General features: G+C 39.5%; 2 protein-coding genes across 2 annotated transcripts in view; one reads left to right on the forward strand and one right to left on the reverse strand.

The window, feature by feature from the left end:
- The window catches only part of LOC139730618 (6-phosphofructo-2-kinase/fructose-2,6-bisphosphatase-like), a 148,974-nt gene extending 131,091 nt beyond the window's left edge, over positions 1 to 17,883 (reverse strand). Inside the window, exon 1 of the mRNA XM_071641474.1 lies at positions 17,700 to 17,883. Within this exon, the coding sequence (XP_071497575.1) occupies positions 17,700 to 17,829 (130 nt within the window). The 5' untranslated portion in view covers positions 17,830 to 17,883. The remainder of the gene's footprint in view (positions 1 to 17,699) is intronic.
- A 728-nt stretch (positions 17,884 to 18,611) lies between these two features.
- The window catches only part of LOC139730614 (alpha-N-acetylgalactosaminide alpha-2,6-sialyltransferase 2-like), a 166,521-nt gene continuing 160,006 nt past the window's right edge, over positions 18,612 to 25,126 (forward strand). The window contains exon 1 of the mRNA XM_071641471.1: positions 18,612 to 19,173. The gene's annotated coding sequence lies outside the window, so the exon portion shown is untranslated. The remainder of the gene's footprint in view (positions 19,174 to 25,126) is intronic.

The following is a 25,126-nucleotide window of genomic DNA, read 5'->3' on the forward strand; positions in this document are numbered from 1 at the left end:
CATGTACATGAATGTACGTATGTATGTATGTATGTATGCATATATTCCTATGTGTACACCCATATGCCAACAAGAAGAATTTCCTATATGGACAATAAATGAATCTGAATCTGAATCTGAATTTGAATCTGAATTATACAGTATATTATCATTCCTTGTTGAAATAGCAATGTGTTGCTCATATGTTGGTAAAATATTATTCAAGCAACACTGGTTAAAGTTGCCCATGATGAAAATTGGGGCGTGAGGGGACGAGGATGTGAGTCGGTTTACTTTCTCGGCTAGGCATAATGCTGAATATTTGGCAAGGTTTTTATTTTTGTGAATTTAGCAAGTCAGGTGCTAGTTGTGAAATTAAAGACACATGAAAATAATGACTGATCCCTGATATGAATGTGACGTATGCGTCAATTTCTCCGTTCAGTACAGTACTCCATGATTGTGAATTTAACCACTCGCGAAATCGTCAGGAAATCGCGATTAGCAAAAATTTAGACTCGCTACATATATGGCGTATACTAACCAGATAATTGGTTAGGCATTTCAATTTAATGGGTACAAAATTTCAGGACAAGCCCAATTTATTCTCATTGTTTCCCACAGAAAGTTTTTGAAATATATGTGTAAATATAAACTCTGAAGGGATATTGTGAGGTGGTGACAGGCGATACAGCACTATGGTTTAAGTTTTAATACATTGTATATCAAATGTGCTGTGAACACTCAATTTGCAGTATAGCTAATATCTAGACTAGTATAGACTAATTATGATTTCTAGATGCCATGCACAAACCATCAAACTGTCAGCTGGACACACTCTACCCTAATTATACACACAATGACACACTATCACTACATGTGTCTAGCCTGCTCTTGATAATAACTAAGAAAAAGCCAGCTCAACTGAGACTCTAGCCATATGTTCGTGAGAAAGTGAACTTCAGTGGGGATAAAATGTTAACTTAAGATCACCATAAATTGGGACATGATTTATGGCTGTAAGCAAAGTTTACGATGTCAAGTTGCACAATGTCATGTTAATTATCATGACTTGTCCAATGTACATTCTACTTTCATGATCGATGGCGCATCTGCACTCATGCAAGCAAGGCCTAGGCATGGGTAACCTATCATCAGCATCCCTTGCAGTTGGTCATTATTACAAGGTATGAAACAGTAAAACATAATCATTCTGTTTGGGTTTGTATGTCGTTTTTCTTAAAACCATTAATTGAGAAAGTAGGGTTTCTGTGAAGGCTACAAATGAGTTTAAAGAGGGATTGCAAGTACAAATGAAATTTCAAACTGTTTCAATTCTTCGAAAGATAAACTCTTACCCTCTAGTCTAAAACATTTGTCTTCCACTATATACAGTATACATAATTATCATGAAATAGCATGACATACATACAGCAGTTTGAGAGCGCTTCCTGGCCAAAATCGGAAAAACGTGTGGGTAGTTCGTGAAGGCTGACAACCTAGTGAAGGAATCCCTCCAAAGGACTATTTATTTATTTGGCAGAGGTTCAACAGAATGTCATCTTGGCCGCAGTCGACTCTAAACTAACCACCAGAGAGGCAGTAACTGACCCTCAGCATGTACTCAATTTACTCCTATAGCTCGCTCTAGGCCCGCAAAACTGACCAGCAACACGGATGTTGGCAGTATCAACACCGTTCCTTGTCAGTAAAATACCCGTATTATGCTCATAAAATGCCCGCAGATTAAACACGTGTCTGGCGCATTTTCTGGAATCGATCCTGTGGCGTCAGCGAAGACAGTATGTGAGCTGTGCAATCTTCAGAGGTAGCTGGCGGTGCATGCACAGGAAGAGATTTCTGTACATAGCGCTGCATGCAGTTTGATCATGTGTCATAATATGGGGTATCTATGATTAAGTTGTACAAAATGCGAATGTGAAAAAAAAAATCTGTGCACAGTTGAACCTCTCTTATCCGGCCTCCCTTTATCCGGATCTCTCTATTATACGGACGCAATCTCGCCGTGATTTTTTTTTAAAAACAATTACGGGAGGAAAGGGGGATTCCCAACTCCTTGAGAACTCCTACACAAACACACATGAATTACATATACTTGATACATTTCTTAATAGTTATTTAGGTAAATAATCCCAAGAATTTATAAAAGAAAATGATTTCATTCTTGCAAATACGAATCTCTATTTTGGGGTCTGTTACTGAGTGTAACAATGAAAAGGTTGCAGTGTACACATTACTACATGTGGTATTACAATGGGCTACTGTACATGTGTGGGGTATGTATATTATGTACATGTATAAAGCATTGAGTCTCCCGTATCCGGCCAAATCCCTTATCCGGATGAGCCCCGGTCCCGACTTGTCCGGATACGAGAGGTTCAACTGTATTTTTGTTTTTCACAATGCACGTGTATAGTCTGAGATTACTCATACATTGTATTGATCATGTTTTGATTGTTTTACACAAGATCAAATTACATTAAATGATACTTTGCCACAATGCAAAGATGAAAGCTTTCTGTCTATCCATTTTCTTGCAAAAAAAAAAAAAGTCATGATTTGGATGTCTTATCAAAATATCTCAAATCAGACATTTCTCAAATATTGCTTTGATGATACTTCATATGTGGTATAACTACATGTACATTGTACACTATGCAAATTTTGCATGAAAAATATCCGTCAGTGCATTTTTTAACCATATATGTTTCAAGACTCGATGTCATTATCACATAACAAAAGTATCTCTTATTTGGAGATTTCTTGCAAATTGCTTTGATGATATTTCATTACGGGTGTGGATACATTTTCCATAATGCAAATATCAACTAGAAATGTCGCTACATATGGCAACTGGTATGCCTCCACCATAATGCATTATTCTCCTAATAGGTCTATAGTACGTATACACTACAATTGTAGGTTTCAAGAAAATACCTTCGGGCATTGCATAGATATGGGGAAATAGTTTTTTAGTTACGCTGTCCACAAATTCGATTACAGATGGACGGACAACCCGAAAACATAATGCCTCCAAAACCATCAAATTTCTGTCATTTGCATAGTTGTAATATAATGTTTTGTCAAAGAGGTTTGAGAAATGGAGTAACAACAGTCTCATTCCCTTTGATCCCATGTTTCATGCCGCCACTCTGAAATATTTGAAGTACAGTTGAACCTCTCTTATCCGGCCTCCCTTTATCCGGATCTCTCTATTATCCGGACGCATTCTCGCCGTGATTTGTTTTTGTTTTGTTTTTGTTTTTTACAATTCCTACACAAACACACATGAATTACATATTACTTCCGACATGATTAACATACATTACATCAAATTTCCTTCCAAATTGCTTACCTTCAGACATTTTAACATCCCCAAACATCCCCAAATCATCGCAAGAACATAAACAGATTATGCGCTTGAGTCCTCTCACATGTAACAATGAAAAGGTTGCAGTATACACATTACTACAAGTGGTACTACAATGGGCTACATCAGTATAAAGCATTGAGTCTCCCGTATCCGGCCAAATCCCTTATCCGGATGAGCCTCGGTCCCGACTTGTCCGGATACGAGAGGTTCAACTGTATGTACGGTACTATCTGTACACTGGAGCTGCCTCACAGATAGGAAGACAATTGATTCATGTGGCATTGCATCATGACTCGTCACTCTCAAAGGAAGATATGTCTTTATGATGGTAATTGCTTTTCGCCATCCCTTCTTAGAAAACAAGCAGCACATTAATAGTACAGGCACAGGGATGTGCAAATAAAAATTGTACAAAAATTGATGAAATGAAAATCAAAATTACTCGTTTTTACATGACTTTACACTAATCTAACATATATACTCGAAAATTACACCATATCAGTTTCATTTGTCAGAAGTGATCAGAAAGATGATAAGATCGGCTTTGTAGTGAGAGTACAGTTTCAAATATTTTCACGACATACAGCTCAGGTTTACATTTTTGCACATAATCTTGGACGGGGTTTACTTTTGTTTCATATGCTTTATCATTAAGAGAACATTCATTCTATTTGACAAGTAAACAAGTAGAATATAGACGATATAATGTTAGAGTTTAAAATGAATCTTCAGATTGCTCAAAAAGACGGCGGCATGGAACCCTGATCATCAAAGGCACAAGTGCACCTGTGGAATTCTTTTGTGCATCAATACAAAAATGGCAGCTGATTAAATAATTACAGCCAGTTGGAACTCCATCTCTTAAAGATAGCCTGTCCCTTTTGCATTCCTTCCCAAATAGCACAGAACGTGATATATTCCACCAGAATGACAAGACTATTGTAAATCTATAACATTTCTGTGATATTTGAAGGTTGTTAGCCGTTAAAATTCAAATAATGCACCAAACGATCACCGTAACGTATTCTGTGTACTAGGCACAGCTGCAGCACGATGTACAAAGGTACAAAACACACGGCAGCACAGCAGCGAGCACCGCGATTGATCTGAATGTAGCTATCTCACAGTGACCCTGGTTTTTCAGTAACCTAAAATATTTCCATCTGAGTCTCCAAAGTCTACTTTTAGCATTTACAAATGTCAGAAAATCGTGGAATATCTTGATCGCTATTGCTGGAATTGCTGCTCGGTGTACAAGCACAATTACGAATTGGTCTAAATGTAGCGACACAGCGGCTTTTTCTATGTTGTCGTTGAAAAGCTAAAATTTGTTTTTTCCTTGTAATCGGCCAAGGTGGAAATGGTATTTTCTTTTTAAAGACACCATAGAAGAACTTGCCGTGGTCACTGTGAGATAGCTACATTCAGATCAATCGCGGTGCTCACTGCTAGCTGTGCTGTCGTGTGTTTTGTACATCGTGCTGCGCTGTCTGCTCCTGTGCAACGCAGTTATCGCTGAACGAGTAGCTGCGATTGAGATTATTCCGAGAAGTAGATAAATGACAAAATGGTGAAAATTCCATTTCTACTGGACTTGAATCTCGCTCAGATGCAAGTATTTAGGTTACTGAATAACTAAGGTGAGTTTGTGCATGTTTGGAGGTAATTTGAATTCACCAGCTTCTCTTACTTTGTTATCAATGGCAAATAACAACACACCACTTACATGAACTACATGTACAACTAAGTGCATCACACAGGTCTGTAAAACTAGACTAGTGTTTAGATTTGTACTTTTTGCGAAGTTAGCAAAAATTATTCAAATCTTAAAGATAATAAAAAGTTTTGGTACCTCAAAAGCTTCCCTGAATTTCCTTGTCTTGGTTTGTGTTTCGGGTTAAAGTACGTTGTCTGTGAGAATTACTCGCCCCAAAGTGCTCTCATGTCTTAGTAGTCATGCAATAATGGTTTCGTACCAGAGCAGACGCTGACCAGCGTCGATAAATATTGTACGAAACCACTGACTGCGACCAGCAGCGTGCAGCCCATTGTACGCATAGCTAACTGCGACCAGCAGCCCCATACGCAGAGCGTAATGGGGCTTCGCATTGTAGCATTCAGGATCATGACAGATTTAGTATCGCGGGTAAATGTCAACTTAAAATCCAAAAATTTCTTCGATTTGAAGACTTACCAATTAAGTTGAAGTATTGAAAACAGACTTCGAACAACGTTTGGTTCTGCCAATAGTCCCTTTCTGTTCGAATTGATGACTGAATGTGACTCGGTCGAGAGGACCTTGGGAGAGCTACATACACTGGATACTATGGCCAGCGCATGCGCACACAAACATCTTATCCGTTCATGGATTTGAAATTTGTGTGCGGACTGCATATGATGTGTTCGCAGGCACTGGCTTTAGTATTCAGTGTACTGTATGTAGCTCTCCTAAGGTCCTGTCGACCGAGTCACATTCAGTCATCAATTCGAACAGAAAGGGACTATAGGCAGAACCAAACGTTGCCCGAAGCCTGTTTTCAATACTTCAACTTAATTGGTAAGTCTTCAAATTGAAGAATTTATGGGATTTGAAGTTGACATTTACCCTGCGATACTAAATCTGTCATGATCCTGAGTGCTACAATGCGAAGCCCGATTACGCTATGCGTATGGGACTGCTGGTCGCTATGCGTATGGGGCTGCTGGTCGCAGTTAATTGCATGATTACCAAGACATGAGAGCACTTTGGGGCGAGTAAGTCTCACAGTGTTAGTTATATGAAAGGTACTTTAACCTGAAACACAAACTAAGGCAAGGAAATTCAAGGACACTTTTGAGGTACCAAAACTTTTTATTATCTTTAACGGTCAATTTAACTAAACAAATAAAGACCCTCTTGAGTTCAAAATTTACAGGAGGTTTCCAAATAGTGTTTTCTTCAATACCTAAGTGTTCTCACCAATTTTTCAAAAATTTGCATGCAAAAGGGATTGGCTGTCTTTAAACCTCCTTGGTTTTGTTTATCATCTGCCAAAATTTTGAAGCTAAATGATCAAAGGACAAGAAATTAGCATTTTTCTGGGCCATGATTTTCCAACTTTCAATGGAACAGAAACATGTCCGAAGATTTGGATTTAGCGCTGCAGGTAGACTCCGCCCCTGGCAACAAGGGAGTGATCTTATTGGTCAGTGCGTGGCATCCGGGTTACTGATTGGTCGTGCGTAGACCGCTGGTGCTAAGCTTGAATGAATATCGCAGAGGTTGTTATGAGCGGACCTTCTATTGTCAAGAGGTGAAAAGTGGAATACCTCCCCTTGATCACGATTGCATAAGAAAGAAAACTTTTAACATAGAAATTCAAAGCGAAGGCTCAATTTTGCAATTAGACATCAATGAGAAGCTCAGAAGTCATAGAATGTAATGAGGACAAGAGGTGACGTTCCGTCGCTTGAGCTATTCCAGAAGATGCAAAATGGTCACAGAAATGCAGCGTTTTGATATAGCCTGAATACCCCGAATGCGTCAAGAAAGCCGCACGTTTCGCCTGACGTGGCGTCAGGCGAAACTGAATTTGCAAACTGAATTTGCAAACTCTGATCGGTGAATTTGTGTGCATGTCAATGGAAGTACTACGTCTCTCTCTAGCTTTATATTTTCTTATTGAAAGCTTGAATGGGGTCAATTTTAACTTGTAAAATATAACAAACAATGGAGGAACCTTTCTTTACCCATGTTTTATTCTACTTTTACTCATATTTCTAACAATCATGAGATTTAGACGACAACTGAGCAGTCATTTTCTTACGTCTTTGATGTTAATACTTCATAGCTTATTCAAGTCATATAATCACTCTTACGCGAAATCATGAAGAGGTAAGGAAAAAGATTGGCAACTGAACATGTAATGATATGTGTCATGATGAGCAGACTTCCAAAAAGTGACAAAATATAAAATAAGGGGACATTTTTGGACATATTCAACTGTGATATGTGCTGCAGCTCAGGCAGCTCGCGATCTCATGTAGGCAATATCAATCTGCGCGGTGATTGTCTTGATGCTTTACGAGGAGGAAAAAAAAACATGATAGACTCTTTGATCAGAGTAGGCCTGATTTCATTAAAGAGTTTAAATTTTTAGCATTGACGTGCAGTTTTTCTAAGCATGTTAAGATTGCACAAGAGAGGTTCTGATCACACGATTGTGCTGGTACGTTGTCTAGCTGGGAGTGGGCCCCCCTAACCAGAACATTCTCCATAAACTGTACCTACTGGATTGATACAGGATGCGAATGTGACAGCTCCTTTTTAATAAACTTGCCTTGGCGTACGAGAAAAATCTCTAGATTTTTTTTTTAAGACATGTAATTTAGTTTTTCTAAAAAAGTGAAAGTTTCAAGTACATGAGTCGACAGTAGTGTTTAGGCCAATGATAGAAATATCGAACTCCGGCATTTGCCTTAGGTCCTATAGGGGGCTCTTTACATTAGACTAGCTTCTAGCCATTCCATCTCTCTTCCAAGAACTGCCATCAAGATAACGGTCCATACGCGTTTTACCTATACTAGTACCCCACCTCCACCCCTCTACCGCCGTTTGTTTTTGTTCTGATCCGAACCGGAATGCAATACAATGTGAAGCACTCCCAACATTTCGGCCTGACTTGCTTCAAAATATAAGAAGTGGATGTGATCTTTGTTTGCTGCAATGAAGTATGTAGAAGGTAGCCCGACCAGACGCTGTGCTTTGCACAGCGTGAGACAGACGGAGCCTCGCCATCAAAGTGGGGAACCACAACACAACTACAAAACTTATATCAATTTATACATTACTTATAGACATTTGTATGTTACTCACGTAAAGTGCATGCTTATATTACAGAAGGTTCAGACATCATTACCATTTACATTTGAACTGAACACCTCAGTAAAATGATCACACTTCATATCAGTACTAGCACCCTTGACAGAAAAATTTGTCGGCCTAGATTAATTCTTCTTATCATTGTTGTCCCTGGTATAAAAGGATTCCATGAAGCCAGACGCAGTCTCTACGGAATACATGGACAAGAGATACAGACCGATCTTTCAGTCAACCAGCACCCAGCTGTACTGTACATAGGTTTATAGGATACGAGTAGGCCTACTAAAATATTATTTCTTGACCATGTAAAGAGAAAAAGCACACCACCTCTCTACAAAGAAATGAATTGAGATAGCAGACGAACTGCATGGTGAGAAAAGAAAAGAAAAATGCAAAAGAACAATATATTATTCATAATGTAAAGGAGAAGATATGGAGTACATGGAAATAGAGAAACCATCCCCATCCCCCCCCCCAAAAAAAAAAATGAAACAAAAATAACGCGAAGTTTGCATCAAAGACAAAGCAACACGAAAACAAATACACGGGATACAGGTTTGAATGTACTTTTCGTGCACATCGCGCATCATCACAGTCAGTAATCATGCAGCACGAAAACAAACACTCACCTTTCAATTGCAGCAAATCACGTAATTAGGTCCTACGTAAAAACACTCTTACAACACTCTCAAAAGTGTGATCGAACATGGGAAAGCAAAAGGAGCTAGTTCAAAAGAGACAGAAGAAAAGAAAAGCACATCAGGTCACAAAAGGGAGCAGGTTGGATGAGGCGAGCCTCGGGGCCTGAAATAACATGTTTACACATACGAAGGTCGCACAACTTTAACACTGCAATAAGAGCTGACAGTTCGGCAGCAGAACTACATGTACTTGGAATCCCTGAATGATCGATGGTACGGTGGGAAACTTCATTCCTTTGCTGCATAAGGTACCAATGTAATGAGTTTATGCTTACGCAATCGGTAGGCACACACACACACACACACACACACACACAATCACAAATCCTGAAGACACACACAAAGTAAACAAATGCCCACAACTCTACACACACGCATACATACATACACCAGTCAGCGCACTGCATGCTGCTGAGCAGGTGAGAGTCGCGGCATGCGACTACCAGACCTACTTCTTGAAGGAACAGAGCCGAAATGAGCACCAAACGCAACACTCAATGGTGAAATAAATCACCTTTATGCAACATTAGCAGTCATAAATATTATGATTTAAGAGGTTCAACTGGAAGCGAATGCAATGATCTACATGTAGATGTGGAAGAAATGTACCCAGAGACTGAAATAATGAATTTATCAGGCTGTGAAGACATACTTCAAACAATTTCCCGGTCTTCTCCGTATGATACCTACGGAACATGTAGACACTCGGAGATTACATATCCAGTGCGTGACGTCATCAGGCAAGAGCCTTCTGGCGGACGGCTCTGCAGGGTGATCCGAGCGCTACTACAGTAAATACCAAAAGAAACTTTGCGTTAACATTAACGTTTCATTAACGCAAGCGGTTTCACCTGAATCGTTAGTAATGGTAAGTAACGGTAAGTAACGATCCCTAAAGCAAATTAACGATGTTTTGTTAACATTAACGATAGGTAATGCAAGAACTCACGCAAGATTTTGGTTTTAAAGAAGGATGGACGTAGCCTTTTGCATCATAGGCATAGGCAGCATTGAAACTCAGCCTTGGCCCTGCTGAGTGTAGCGATCTATGCCTTATATTTTAATAGTGGAATCTTTTCACGAATCGAATCGAGACTTCCTGACGATTTCGCGAATGGTTAATTTGCGACCAGGGCCACCAAAAACGCACGCCGGGCCACCAAAAAAGCCGGATGTTTGCCTTTAGTCTTGGAAATGAACAGCAGAAACAATCGGCTCTGTAAGATGCTAAAATAAATGTCAGATGTTTGCTCTTCATTTTTTAAATGAAAAACGGTAATATTCGACTCCGTATGATACTAAAATAAATGTCGGATGTTTGCTTATACTTTTGGAAATGAATAACGGCAACATTCAGCTCCGTACAGTGCTGAAATTAATGTCAGATATTTGATTTTGTGTTCGGAAATGAATAAGGATAAAATATGGCTCTGGAAGATGCTGATATAAAAGTGGAATGTTTGCTTTGACGTACAGAAATGAATAATAATGATATTCAACTCCATACGATGATAAGATAAATGCCGGATGTTTACTTTTACGTTCAAAAGTAAATAACAATAACATTCAGCTCCAGAAGATGCTAAAGTAAATGTCGAATGATCCCTTTGACGTTCGGAAATGAATAACAATAATAATCAACTTCGTACGGTGATGAGACAAATGTCGGATATTTGCTTTTACTTTCGAAAGTGAATAGCAATAACATTCGGCTCCGGAAGATGCTAAATTAAATGTCAGATGATTGCTTTTACGTTCGGAAGTGAATAGCAGGAATATTCTGCTCCATACGATGCTAAAATAACTGTCGGATGTTTGCTTTTAAATTTCAAAATGAATAACAGTAACATTTAGCTGCCTTTGATGGTAAAATTAATGTTTGATGTTTGCTTTGACGTTCGGAAATGAATAACAACAGTATTCAACTCCGTACGATAATAAAATAAATGTCTGCTGGGGGGGGGGGTAGATTCAGGATATTTTCCCTTTTCCCTTTTCGGTCGGGTGCGACCGAAAAGATATCAAATAATGTCAAGGATGGTTTGCCACAATTGAGTGATGATTTCGAGTTGTGGCAAGTATACAATACATGTGCATGCGTGTGTGTCACTATGTGCATGCATGTGTTTAGCTTTCCATGCATGGTCCGTTGTATTTCCCCTCCCATTGGCAATGGGAGGGGAAATACAATTCATGCAATGACTGCATGAATTACTTGCATTTTTCTTTCACATAATGGTACTTTAATATTCCAAAATGCTTCTGATTGGTTATTCCACCTCCCCTTTACCCGACTCCTTTCATCATGTACTATAGTACTCACTTCACTCTATAACCGGGGGGCCAAAAGCTAAAAACAGAGGTCGAGTTGCACTCTCTCTACAAACTAAGTAGACCATGCTTATTTTCAAGTTTTTATTGTAACAAACAACATTCCACTGGTCTACCTCAAAAATTTTGTTGCGAAAGCCTCCAAATCCAAGATGGCGTCCAAGATGGCCGCCATATTTACTGAATTTGTTATTTAAATGATAGAATTCGATAGAAACATCAGATTTCATCAAATGTGATGTCATATCAAAGAGAATAAAATTTTCTACAAGTTGATACCATTTTTGTGGGTTATTGTGATAATTGGATTGAGATTTTAAGAAAAAACACTCATTTTTTGATATTTTTCTGAAAAAAGGAAAATCATGAAAATGCTTGATTCAGCATAAATCAGAGAAAGACTAAAGAATTATCTTGAAACGTTTCAAGAATTTTGTTTGACATATAATTAATATTTGGAGAAAATTAGGGGTCAGTACCATTTTCGGTTCGGGAGTTATAATGTCTCAAACTTGAAAACTCACTACGTAAAAATGGCCACTTTAGTTGTGACCAAGACCTTGTTGGTCATAAAAAAGCTTGCGCGCGCCAAGACTACTACACGCACTACTTGCACTGGCGATTGTAGCAGTGCCAGTGGTGCGTGTAGTAGTCTTGGCAAATGCAGACTTTTTCTTTGACAAACAAGGGTTTGTACCTGCAAACTAAATTTTCATACCAAGTGGTAGCTCAGGTGATACTGATCGCTATTATTTCAAAGTAGATTGTTCTGAAGCAGATGAGATGAAACCAAAAAAAAAAAGTGTCAAATAGAGGTAGTAGCTTGAAACTTGGCACCAATCTTGTTATAAATAGTTTAAGACAGAATTTAGATCAACCGCTCAAAAAAAAAAAATCAAGATGACAGCCATCAAAGTTGACATAGTGCATTGCGCCAAATTAAATGTATTATTTCAATTTTGATACAATTTTGTCTGTTGCGCTATCTTAAACCGTCTTAGGTTTTTATGGACACATTTTTAAAACAAATCGAGTAGAAGTTTTTACTTTTGATGTGAGGAGTGAATAACAGAAAACGGTGAATTTAGAGTGAAATTGGAGTGATTTTTGAGTGAAAATGTTCATTTTCACTCATTTTAGAGTGACCTTAGGCAGGGCCCCACACTAACTTTTATTTTTGGTGGCCCAAAGGCAAATATCCGACCTTTTTCGGTGGCCCGATCAGGCCACCAAATTCTTCATTTCTGACATTTTGGTGGCCCGACGTGCGTTTTTGGTGGCCCTGGGCCACCGGACCACCGTTAGTGTTGAGCCCTGCCTTAGGGATCACTCGTCACACTTCGAGTGATCCCCGAGGTCACTCTAAAATGAATGAAAATGAAAATTTTCACTCTCGAGTGATCCTGATATCTATATTACGGGAAAGCATCTACCAATGGCATAAGTTCAGATCAATTGTGACACTATAACCCACGAGAAATCAGCCTCAAAACAATGTAAGAAAAATCTGATAACAGTAAATACAGTTTCAGCATGTTTATTTGTAAATGTGAATATACAGCACGAATAATCAATTTGGACAATTTTATTCGAATGATATACTGAAAAAGTAATTTCTCACAACACATTTAAGAGCAAAGTTGAGAAATTGCCGCCATGTCAGATTTTTTTTTTTTTTTTTGGGGGGGGGGGAGGGGTTCGGATCAGAAGGGCTTTCAAGGACATCTGCGGATCAGACATTATTACACATATTATACCATCATCATTCACATTTCTACAATAGCAGAGTAACATACAAGTAAAAAAGCATATCTTGGATACAGAAGCATTTCTTTTTTATCAAAGATTGGGCCTTACCCAAACACTGGAATGAGCTCCACCCCCCCCCCCCCAAAAAAAAAAAGACCCTCAATATGGTTTACACTAGTACAATATCGTTCGGATGTATAGAAACATGTAATAGACAGCAATATAGGAAGATTGAACAAAATATATCAAATTATAAGTTATAAGTTGAGATTTAACTTTCACGCAAAACACTAAAGGTATTGTTTATCATTGGGAGAGATATCACATTCGATTTATATGTGCAGGTTAGTTGTATCACAAAACATTCTACCATGTAAAAAAAAAATATAATAAAGCCTAAAACATACGGAGATAACACCATTTCTTTTCAAGAAACCATAACCATGATAACTGTTAACAATCTAGCTATATATAAAAAGACATTCTTATCAGATCTATTTAGTATACTAACAATATTTAGCATTGATTATACTGATTTAAGTTTGTGCATTAGTTGTTCTATCCCTAACTCACAGTTTAGAACTAGTTTGAGGAATTAAGTAAAGCTGGGTTTTTGTTTTACGTGCACTAATCACGTGCTAATGGTAAATAATGCCTTGAACGACAACCTCGATTAATTACCGCCATCTTGAATTTTGTGTGGATACTATTTTTATCGCTAAATAGTACACATTGGCAAAATTTGTGCCAAATTCCAAGCTCCTATCTCTTTTTGGAAAATACTTTCTGTTCAATCTTATCTGCCTCAGAACAATCTACTATGATGAAATGCTACAGTAATAGTGACCAGCGTCACCTACCACTTGGCATGAAAAGTTAGTTTGCAGGTACTTGCAAGTCACTAGACCATAACAATATTACATGTGACCATGTAAACACATTGTATGCAAAATTTATAATGCATAAATATAATTTTTTCAAGTTTTAGATGTTAACTTGTCAACAGTGTATGATATTGCCTATAATTCCAGAAATATGAATTATGTCTCAATCTCGGTAAATCTCAATCTCAATCGCAGGTTTCAAAACAATTCTTCAGTTCTTCTTTTATAAATATTAAATCATGCATTTTTACATTTCTTCCTTTTTTCAAAACAATTTAAAAATATGTATCCCCCCCCCAAAAAAAAAAGAAGCAAACAGCAACCCCCCCCCCCCCCAATTTATCACAATACACAGCTAAAACGGTATCAACTTTTAGGAAGTTTTGCTCTCCTTCATATGACATCAAATTTGTTGCAATCCAATGTCTCTATCAAATTTTATGTTTGAAATGTTAAATTCAATAAAAATGGCGGCCCTATTGGACCGCATCTGTACTTTGGAGGTTTTTGCAACAAATCTACTGAAGTGTACTTACGGAACATTGCTTAGTATACTTATTATTATGTATGGTCTTGTTTATAGAGAGAGTGGAACTCGAAAAATAAGGACGATCTTGGATTTGACCCTCTGTGACGTCTTTGGGAACAGATGCGTGCAAATATATATTATGTTAAATTGGATTTCAAGTTTTAGACATTATAACTCCAGAACCAAATACAATACCGACCCACAATTTTCTCCAAATATTGATTATATTATGGGAAAGATGTTAGTTTCTGCATGGTTTTCATAAACATTCTTAATTTTATTTTTTTTTTTACTTTTTAGAGAAATATTCATGGTGCATTCTGAAAAATGTCTCCATAAAAACCTAAGATGGTTTGAAATACCATTAAAATGTTCAGAATATATAAAAACCGGATAAATAGACAGCAAAACAGACAAAATTGTATCAAAATCGAAATGATACATTTACTTTAGGCGCAATACACTATGTCAGCTTTGATGGCCTCCAATTTGAATTTTTAGAGTGATTGATTCAAATTTTGTTTTAAACTTTCTATAGCAAGGTTAGTGTTTCGAGCTTAAACCTCTATTTGAAAGATATTTTTTGCTTCATCTCATCTGCTTCAGAACAATCTACTTTGAAATAATAGCAATCAGCGTCACCTGAGCTACCACTTGGTATGAAAAGTTAGTTTTAGGCACAAAGCCTTGTTTGTCAAAGAAAAAGTCTGCGTTTGCCAAGACTACTACACGCACCACTGGCACTGCTACAAGCGCCAGTGCCAGTGGTGCGTGTAGTAGTCTTGGCGCGCGCAAGCTTTTTTTACGACCAACATGGTCTTGTCACAACTAAAGTGGCCATTTTTACATAGTGAGTTTTCAAGTTTGAGACATTATAACTCCTGAACCGAAAATGATGCTGACCCCTAATTTTCTCCAAATATTAATTATATGTCAAACAAAATTCTTGAAACGTTTCAAGATAATCCTTCAGTTTTTCTGTGATTTATGCTGAATCAAGCATTTTCATGATTTTCCTTTTTTCAGAAAAATATCAAAAAATGAGTGTTTTTTCCTTAAAATCTCAATCCAATTATCACAATAACCCACAAAAATGGTATCAACTTGTAGAAAAGTTTGTTCTCTTTCATATGACATCAAATTTGTTGAAGTCTGATGTTTCAATCAAATTCTATCTTTCAAATAACAAATTTAGTAAGTATGGCGGCCATCTTGGACGCCATCTTGGATTTGGAGGCTTTCGCAACAAATTTTTTGAGGTAGACCAGTGGAATGTTGTTTGTTACAATAAAAACTTGAAAATAAGCATGGTCTACTTAGTTTGTAGAGAGAGTGCAACTCACTCGTTAAGTAAGCGACTTTTTGGGGTATGGCCCTCCGGTTACTAATCTTTCCCCACCCTGGCCTGCTCCCATAAAAAAAGAAAAAAAAACGAGAAAAAAAAAAAAACACACACACACCCACACATAGCAACACACAACAAAAACTTCTTCCCTACACCTTTCTAATTTCTGTGTTTCTGTCAGGTGAAACCACATAATACAAGAATAAAACAACAGTAGATTTTGATTGAAACTCGACACCCATTCATGCCAGCCACGCCAGGCTGCCATGTAACTTCAAAGCACATTCTCACAGCTGGCTGGCAAAACCACATGGCAAAGGAATTTGCGCACGCGTGTAAATTGCTTGATTGGAGGGCCTGGTAACAGGGGTGATTAGTCTGTGAGTTGTCAAAAGCAGACCTTTTGAACAATTGCAAACGTCATGATACTACTGTATACGCTTTATATTTCGCGGGGGTTTTATTTTCGCGAATTTCGCGAGTCGGGAGCTATTCGTGAAATTAACAACACACAAAAATATTACCTTCCAAAATGAATCCCTTGCCTTGATGATACGAACATTTCAGTACTAGTTAGTATACCATGTCACGGCTTACCGAACAGACCATACTGGCTAAGCTTGTTTACGCACGTCCACGTCTACTTACGAATACTGTAGAGAGCCAATCCATTATCGCAAGGGGACCACTCGTCAGAAATCTAGCGTGATGGACTTAACCACTTCAAAAATGTTGAATTCTAACTTACTAGTTCGCAGAGTTTGGTAAGTTTTTTTCATGCAGTGTATAACTAGTATCATTCTTATTTGCTAGTAAGTTGAAAATTCACACTTTCTTTGCCACTTCATATTTTCTCTGGTCCCCCAATCGCGAATTTAACCACTCGCGAAAATGTGTGACAGCGGCAATTCGCGAAAATTTATGTACGCGAAAATTATAGCGTATACAGTATTTTGTCTTCCTTTTGGACTGAAAGAAAAACATCACAAAGACTAGCTGAGCATCCAAAATTTTCACATAGTCATGCAAAAAGATTACTACAGTCATGTCATGACAAGAAATGAATAAATATTCTAAGACAAATGCAAAGTAGCCTCGGTTACTGACGGTGACAACGAGACGCCATGCATTCACGATGCACGTTGGGGAGCAACATGTTGGAGTTGGCAGGAAGGGGTGATCCTGGAGTTTGTGAGAACTTCCTGATACTCAGTGACAACACGATTGTGACAATCTCACAAAGCATGGACCCTACCACGTTCTAAGCAAAGCTGAGCTCCTTGTGGTCTCACGCCCAGCAAAAGTGCGCGCTACTTCTCAGAATTTGAAGGAACTTTATCTCTGATCTGTTGAGTTGTTTTTGCTGAATCTTAGGAGCTTTTCATGCCTGAAGTTCAGATGGATGTTGCCAAAAATTTCATGATTTACAAAGCTTCAGAATTTACTGAAACATTGCCTCCTACATTCATTTGAAATGTCAAATTTAGAGGGCACAAATCAATGTGGATGATCATCATCCACATCTGATGATCATCCACATGGATTTGCATCCTCTAAATTTGACATTTCAAATGCATATTAGACAATCTTTCAGTAATTTATTTTAGGCTGTTGATGCTGCAGTAAAAACATTAGAAATTTCATATGAACTATAGACTAGTAACGTTAGTGAGGATAAAGACAAAAAATCTCTGCGCAAAACAAATAGTTCTACAAGTATTTTTTATTGTCACTGGTAGTCAAATTTGTGTTTTATTAAATCAATAGGTATAGACTAGTATTAACTATTGTATTACACGTAGATTCTAGAGTTCTAGTAAAATTAACATTTTCATGATAAATTTGGCATTCTAACACCTGCCTATAGACTAGCTATGCCTTGCCCTTGGCCTTGCTATTAAAATTACTCATTAGTATTGCCCTTACCAGGCCCAGAAAAATGAGAAAGTCTCTGGGACGGTGTTTTCCCAATTTGCCTCAGATCAGTAGTTCCAACTTCCTCGTCGTCTTCCAGATCATCGTCAAGGGGGTTGGCAAAAGGTATTGCACTCGCCATTTTCCTAGCTGATAACTTGCTTTTTTGGTTGTGCTCAGCTCACTGACATTAGCTGACTGATACGATCCTTATTAGCACAGCAAGTTGTGAGCATGCATAGGCTATACATGTAGGCGCTAGTGTTAGGCCTCAGGAACGGCGTATCCCTGCATTTCGGTGCAGGTAGGCAGGTGACATCATTTCCGAAACCCTGTCCCCTTTCCTTCCTACGTAAATATATCACTTGTAAATATCAAAAATAAATGTGATTAGTTTTTTTGTAAATAATTAGAAGTAGTGTAGGTTTTTATAATTGAATTTAAGGGTATATTTGAATAATTATATTTTTTGGAGTAAATTGCCCACCCGGCAGCGTTTTTTTTTTTAAAGACAGCACAGATTGGGGCATGGCGCGTGTTAAACCTATGGGAAAAACGTTGGGTTAGGGTTTTTGGTTAGGGTTAGGGTTAGGGTTGGGGTTGGGGTTAGGGTTAGGGTTAGGGTTAGGGTTTGATGGTTAGGGTTAGGATTAGGATTAGGGTTAGGTTTAGGGATAGGGTCCCCAATAGATTTTTAGGGTCCCCAATCTGCGCCGTCTAAAAAAAAACACGCCACCCGGCAGAGAGCTCTGGGGGCATTTCATGAAGCGATTTGTGAGATATTTCGTCTGACAAAATGTTAAAAGCTACGGAAATCCTTGCACCTGATTGGCTGAGAGCGAAAGTTTCGGACAAAAGTGCTTCATGAAATGCCCCCTCTTGAGCTAAACGAACAACAACAATCTCAGGAGAACACTACGCTACAGATCCACAGATTGTGCAGTGATGTGCATGTGTACCACAGAACTCTGTTGACGTTTATGTTGTGATGTGTACAAAACTCATAGTTCGCTGCATCCGCTTCTATACTGTGGTCATCAGTAGAGTGCGGGGCCAGCCCACTGATGTATGAACTCTGGAGGCCAGCCACAGAAACCAAGCTCCAGCCAAAGAGATTCTCCCCAGTGGTGGGAAGGAGGAAATCTCTTTGGCTCCAGCGCATAGCCAGCACGGTGGGCTTATCCATGCAGTGGATCCGCCGCGCCGCACTCTACACCCTGGCTGGCCCTACCGCCGCTGATCCCTGCGGAAGAATGAGGGAAGAGTAGTGCATGCGGAAGAGAATTTACAACAAACGTTGGTGTTTTGACGTTATTTTTGGTAGGCCTATATAGGAGGGGATCCGTGAAGCCAGAACATATCCCCGACGACCAGATACAAACTGATCTTTTGGTCAAGGTTCGGCTGATCATGCTCACTGCACTGCACTCTGTTCCAGTTTTCGGTTTACCTGTCAAGACAAGTGGCAGTACAGCACAGTGTACCGGTAAGTGCTGCCAGTGCATCTAGAGGTAAAATGCTGTTGAGTGTTGGTGTACCGTTTGCATGTATGTGCATAGACAGAAAGATCCGTCTGTCCGGAGGACTCTTTTTATATTTTGCCATTAACGCTGTCCTCCGTAGACAGACGGAAGGTTGCAGTACCCATTGCTGTGTGGATGTTCTTAACCACTGTCTCTATGGAAAGTTGGGTGAGGTACCTCACCCTTCTCGATTGCGTCTAATTCACGGCCCTAGGTCGGCAAATTTAAGCTTGTATAGTGAAATTAGCTTTTTAAGAATACATTAAACTCACCAGATTAATGAATAATCCAAAATTTTAGTAGAATTTTCAACGTAAAACACAGCCTGTCGCGTCGTCACGTTCAAACTGCAGAAACATACAGTATGAATCTATTAGCCAATCACATGCGAGGTAGTTTATACGTGTTTGTTTTACTAAAACACGTACCTCGCATGTGATTGGCTTACAGATTCAAAATGGCGACTTACAGCTTGCGAACGGCGATGTTGCGATATCGATAAAATGTCTGCGTTATAACCGAGTTTATGTGAGTATTTCGATTGCACAATTGAGAAATTTATCCCAAATATTGCTGCATAATGTGTCATGTCATGTCAAACTTGTTTGAATGTAAAAAAGCTGTCTGAAATTTGGTTTATCGTAACGTTTGATCTGTGCGCGACTGCTCCACACAGGAGCCGCAATCATTGACTTCGGTCTGTATACGGAGGGGATCCGTGAAGCCAGACGCAGTCTCCGCGGAACATTCCCCGACGGACAGATACAGACCGATCTTTCGGTCAAGTATGTGCATAGACCTCTAAACGTTAGTACAATAGTAGGGCCTAACGTCGTTAATCTCTTTTCCCATTCTGCTTGGCTGTTAGAATCTACCTGTAATTTATCAGTCCGGGAAACCCGCTCATGAGGACCGCTCCCGCGTACAAGGACTGCCCCGCCTCATGAGGACCGCCCCCACGCCTCATGAGGACCACCCCCATGCCTCATGAGGCCCGGGGGGAATGCCTCATGAGGCCCCCTATTCACTTCTATTCATCTCACATCTGACGTATAAATTGTCGCAACTTTGCACAGTGAATTTTTGTTACACACACATGTCCACTAGAATTCTATCCATGATGAAAAGAAGAAAAAATCCTATCTGTTTTTTTTTTCAAAAATCGAGTTTTAATCAACCGATGCAGAGCGCCCATTAAAACACACGTGTTTTAATGGGCGCTCTGCATCGGTTGATTAAAACTCGATTTTTGGAAAAAAAAACAGGATTTTTTTCTTCTTTTCATCATGGATAGTGGACATGTGTGTGTAACAAAAAATCACCGTGCAAAGTTGCGACAATTTATACGTCAGATGTGAGATGAATAGAAGTGAATAGGGGGCCTCATGAGGCGTTCCCCCCGGGCCTCATGAGGCATGGGGGCGGTCCTCATGAGGCGTGGGGGCGGTCCTCATGAGGCGGGGCAGTCCTCTTACGCGGGAGCGGTCCTCATGAGCGGGTTTCCTGGACTGGTATAGCTGCTAGCTGTAGCTTCTAGATACCGTTAAGTCTAAAGTACTAGTGTTAGACCTGGTCTATGGTATTCCAGGATCCGCAGGATGAAGATCTTAGTTAAAGGGACTGTAGTAACGTGTTAGGTGCCTACTTGGTTGAGGTGGGGATTCATATTTTGAACATTCCTATCTTTATAAGTGAGATAATGAGAAACCCTCTTATGAAATACAGGCCTCAAATTAACTGACGGCCACCGACGGCCATGGCCATCGGTGCCCCTCTCGTTTGCCGCAATGCCTTTTTTTTTTAAATCAAAGTTACGGCCAAAAAAAAATGTGCCCTTTTTCTTGAGGCCGTGGTGCCCTTTTAGAATGAAAGTTATTATTTATGACGAATAATATTCCCTTTCTCAAAGTCTACACTTTAATAAGCTTGAACAACTTTCCTGATCTCAAATATCATACCTTCAGTTCACTCGCGTCCCATATCTGGCGCATTCTTGGAGGTCATGAACTGTCTGGGGTCTTGGAGATGAACAGGGAAAGAATTACCGTAAAGTTCCGTGTATAAGACGCACTATTTTTTCGTCGGAAAACGTTGAAAATCGGGGGTGCGTCGTATACACGGGTACAGTCGAATCACGGAAAAAAATCCGTCATGTACACCCAATTTTATAAGGCAAACTTGGGGCCATGTATGCCCATCAACGTTTGGAAGGTAAGCAGTCACTAAAACTTACGGATAAATGAGCGATCTTTCAATCTGGACACACACAAAAGCTGCAAATACGAGATAAACTTACATCGGCCTTGTGCAGTAACGATGTATCAATCTGGCCATAGACAACAGCTGTAACTGCTAACAGCACTGCTGTATGCTACCGATGTCAGTCTACCAAGCTACCAACAGCCAACCTAGTAGCTGGAATACGCGATGTACAGGTATCATTACTAAATTACCGATACCGTAAAACTTATCAATGTACTAGTATCAATATGGCCATAGACAAAAGCTGTAAAATACGGAGTAGGATCGACACTATGTCACCGTAAATATGAACGATGTGTGAAGCATGCATGCATCATATATCCATGTCGTTCGTTTGCTCTTCATTTCACGAGGCCTAGCATAGCTACACTGTAGCTAGGTAGCATACAGATAGCTAGCAAGCCTTTGGCAAAGGCAGCAGCTGCAGAGAGGCTTTTGCAATGGACTCGCATGCACACAGCGATCGGATCGAAGCGCGCTTGCCCGTTGCGCAATGTGTGTGCAAGTCCATTGCTCTCTGTGTGCGTGTGCTGAAATTATAGCGAGCTGCCTTTTGCAAAAGGCTAGCACTGTGCATACAAGCATGGTACAAGAGACACACATGTTACTGGTAACAGTGCATTCCGTACGCACCGTACGTCTTGCCGTATGATCCCTCTGCTACACTTGTTGATGTTTTTCTTATTTTTCGTAATGAACCTTCCAGTCTGACATGCGTCAATATGCGAGACACCCTCTGCTATGTATGACAGCAAAGATCGTACTGTACACTCATGAGTATGATATATGCATGACACATGTACCACGATTGAAAGGCGAAACAATAGCAAGTGAGTACCGAGACAAGTCTTGCATTTTGCGTCTTCCATATTTTGCCGATGTCCGATGAATACCGTTAAAAGAAAATATAAAAGGAAACGAAAAATAGAGCAAATACGTGCTGCATTCTACGGAAATTTTGAGCTAAAATAATATGTATGACACACGCAATATTTGCGTGGGAATTTTCGTGTTTTTTTTTTGTTTTTTTTTTAATTTTAGGTCCGAAAGTAGGGGTGCGTCTTATACACGGGTGCGTCTTATACACGGAACTTTACGGTATCAAAGATAGCTCAAGTCGAAGCCCCAGGGCGAAGACCCAGGATTACAAACGTAATGATTCTTTATTTCTTATCACTCTCCTACGATTTTGAGGTGTTAGTAGAGTGTCAAATTTTTCGTGAAAACACAAATTTGACTACCAGTGACAATGAAAGAATTGTATTTTTTTGTGCAGATTTTTTTTTTTTTTTTTTTTTTTTTTTTGGTCTTTATCCTGACTAGTATTCAAGTTCGTATGAAATTTCTGACGTCTTTACTGCTGCATCAACAGCCTAAAATAAATTACTGGAAGATTTTTAATGCATTTGAAATGTCAAATTTTGAGGATGCAAATATGTGGATAATCATCGGATGTGGATGATCATCGTCCACATTGATTTGTACCCTCTAAATTTGCCATTTCAAATGAATATAAGCTTAGGCAATGTGTCAGAAAATTCTGAAGCTTTGTGAATATGAAATTTTTGGCAACCTTCCATTTGAACTTCAGGCATGATAAGCTCCTATGACTCAGCTAAAATAACTCAACAGATCAGATCAGATGGTCAGATGGTCAATGCATGGTGTCTCGATGTCACTGTCTATAGATACCCGAGGCTGCTTTGTTTTTGTCTTGGAATATTTATTCATTTCGTGTCATGACATGAGTGTAGTAATCTTTTTGCATGGCGATGTACAAACTCGTGATACTCAACTCGTCTTTTTGATGTTTTTCTTTGAGGCCAAAAAGAAGACAAAATAGTATCATGACCTTTGCAGTTGTTCAAAAGGTCTGCTTTTGATAGCTCACAGACTAATCACCCATGCTCCCAGGCCCTCCACGAGCAATTCACACGCGCGCGCAAATTCCTTTGCCATGTGGTTTTGCCAGCCAGCTGTCGGAATGTGCTTTGAAGTTACATGGCAGCCTGGCCTGGCTGGCCTGAAAGGGTGTCGAGTTTCAATCAATACCTACTGTTGTTTTATTCCTGTTTTAAAAAATGTCGTTTCACCTGATAGAAACGCGGAAATTGGGAATGTGTTATAGCTGTAGGGAAGAGGTTTTTGTTGTGTGTTGCACTTTGTGTGTGTGTGTGTGTGTGTGTTTGTTTGTTTTTCTCGATTTGTTTTTCTTCTTTCTTTTTTCATAAACACCCAACATGCTCTTTCCAATGTGGCCTTGGTGCCCCTCTGACTGACCTAAGTGCCCTGGCCTCTTGGAAAAAGTGCCCTTTTCTAAATGGCCTTGCCCCTCCAAAATCCTATTTCGAGGCCTGGAAATATGAAATAGTACTGTAGTTATGGGTAAACTTGGCCTAGCGGGTATAAAGTCGGCCCCCAGCGCGCGCGGTACAAGTACATGTACTTGTAATGCGCGCGCTGGTGGCCGACTTTACCCGCTAGGCCAAGTTTACCCATAAATACTGATCTACGGTATGTAATTGTCCCCGCCGAACGAGTTCGAGCAGGGGACTATGAAACGGGCTCCGTACGTGTGTGTGTCCGTGTGTCCGTCCGTCCGTCCGTGTGTGCGTCCGTGTGTGATCAAAATCTTCAATTTGCTACTTCTCTGTCATTTATGAGCCAATTTTGATTCTGTTTGCTTTATATGATAGCACTACATGAGAGCTTTGAAACTTCTACACAGAATTTCAGTCGTGACCTTTGACCTTGACCTTTGACCTATATTGTACATTTTGCTACAAAATGCTACTCCTTCGCCATTTCTAACCCGATTTCGATTCCGTTTGCTTTATGTGATGGCACTAGGTGAGGGCTTCAAAACTTCTACACAGAATTTTGACCTTTGACTTCTTTGACCTTTGACCTTGATTTTTGACCTGTATTGTACATTTGGCTACAAAATGCTACTCCTTCGCCATTTCTAACCCGATTTCGATTCCGTTTGCTTTATGTGATGGCACTAGGTGAGGGCTTCAAAACTTCTACACAGAATTTTGACCTTTGACTTCTTTGACCTTTGACCTTGATTTTTTGACCTATATTGTACATTTTGCTACAAAATGCTACTCCTTCGCCATTTCTAACCCGATTTCGATTCCGTTTGCTTTATGTGATGGCACTAGGTGAGGGCTTCAAAACTTCTACACAGAATTTTGACCTTTGACCTTGATTTTTTAGACCTGTATTGTACATTTTGTTACAAAATGCTACTTCCGGCGGGGACATATATTACGCACCGCGTAATTTCTACTTTTCCTTGTTTTATTGTCCCCGCCGAACGAGTTCGAGCAGGGGACTATGAAACGGGCTCCGTACGTGTGTGTGTCCGTGTGTCCGTCCGTCCGTCCGTGTGTGCGTCCGTGTGTGCGTCCGTGTGTGATCAAAATCTTCAATTTGCTACTTCTCTGTCATTTATGAGCCAATTTTGATTCTGTTTGCTTTATATGATAGCACTACATGGGAGCTTTGAAACTTCTACACAGAATTTCAGTCGTGACCTTTGACCTTGACCTTTGACCTATATTGTACATTTTGCTACAAAATGCTACTCCTTCGCCATTTCTAACCCGATTTCGATTCCGTTTGCTTTATGTGATGGCACTAGGTGAG

Source organism: Diadema antillarum, unplaced genomic scaffold, assembly GCF_040938485.1.
Source record: "Diadema antillarum isolate AM-2024a unplaced genomic scaffold, OU_Dant_1.0 seq00000322_RagTag, whole genome shotgun sequence".
Classification (NCBI taxonomy): Eukaryota; Metazoa; Echinodermata; class Echinoidea; order Diadematoida; family Diadematidae; genus Diadema; species Diadema antillarum.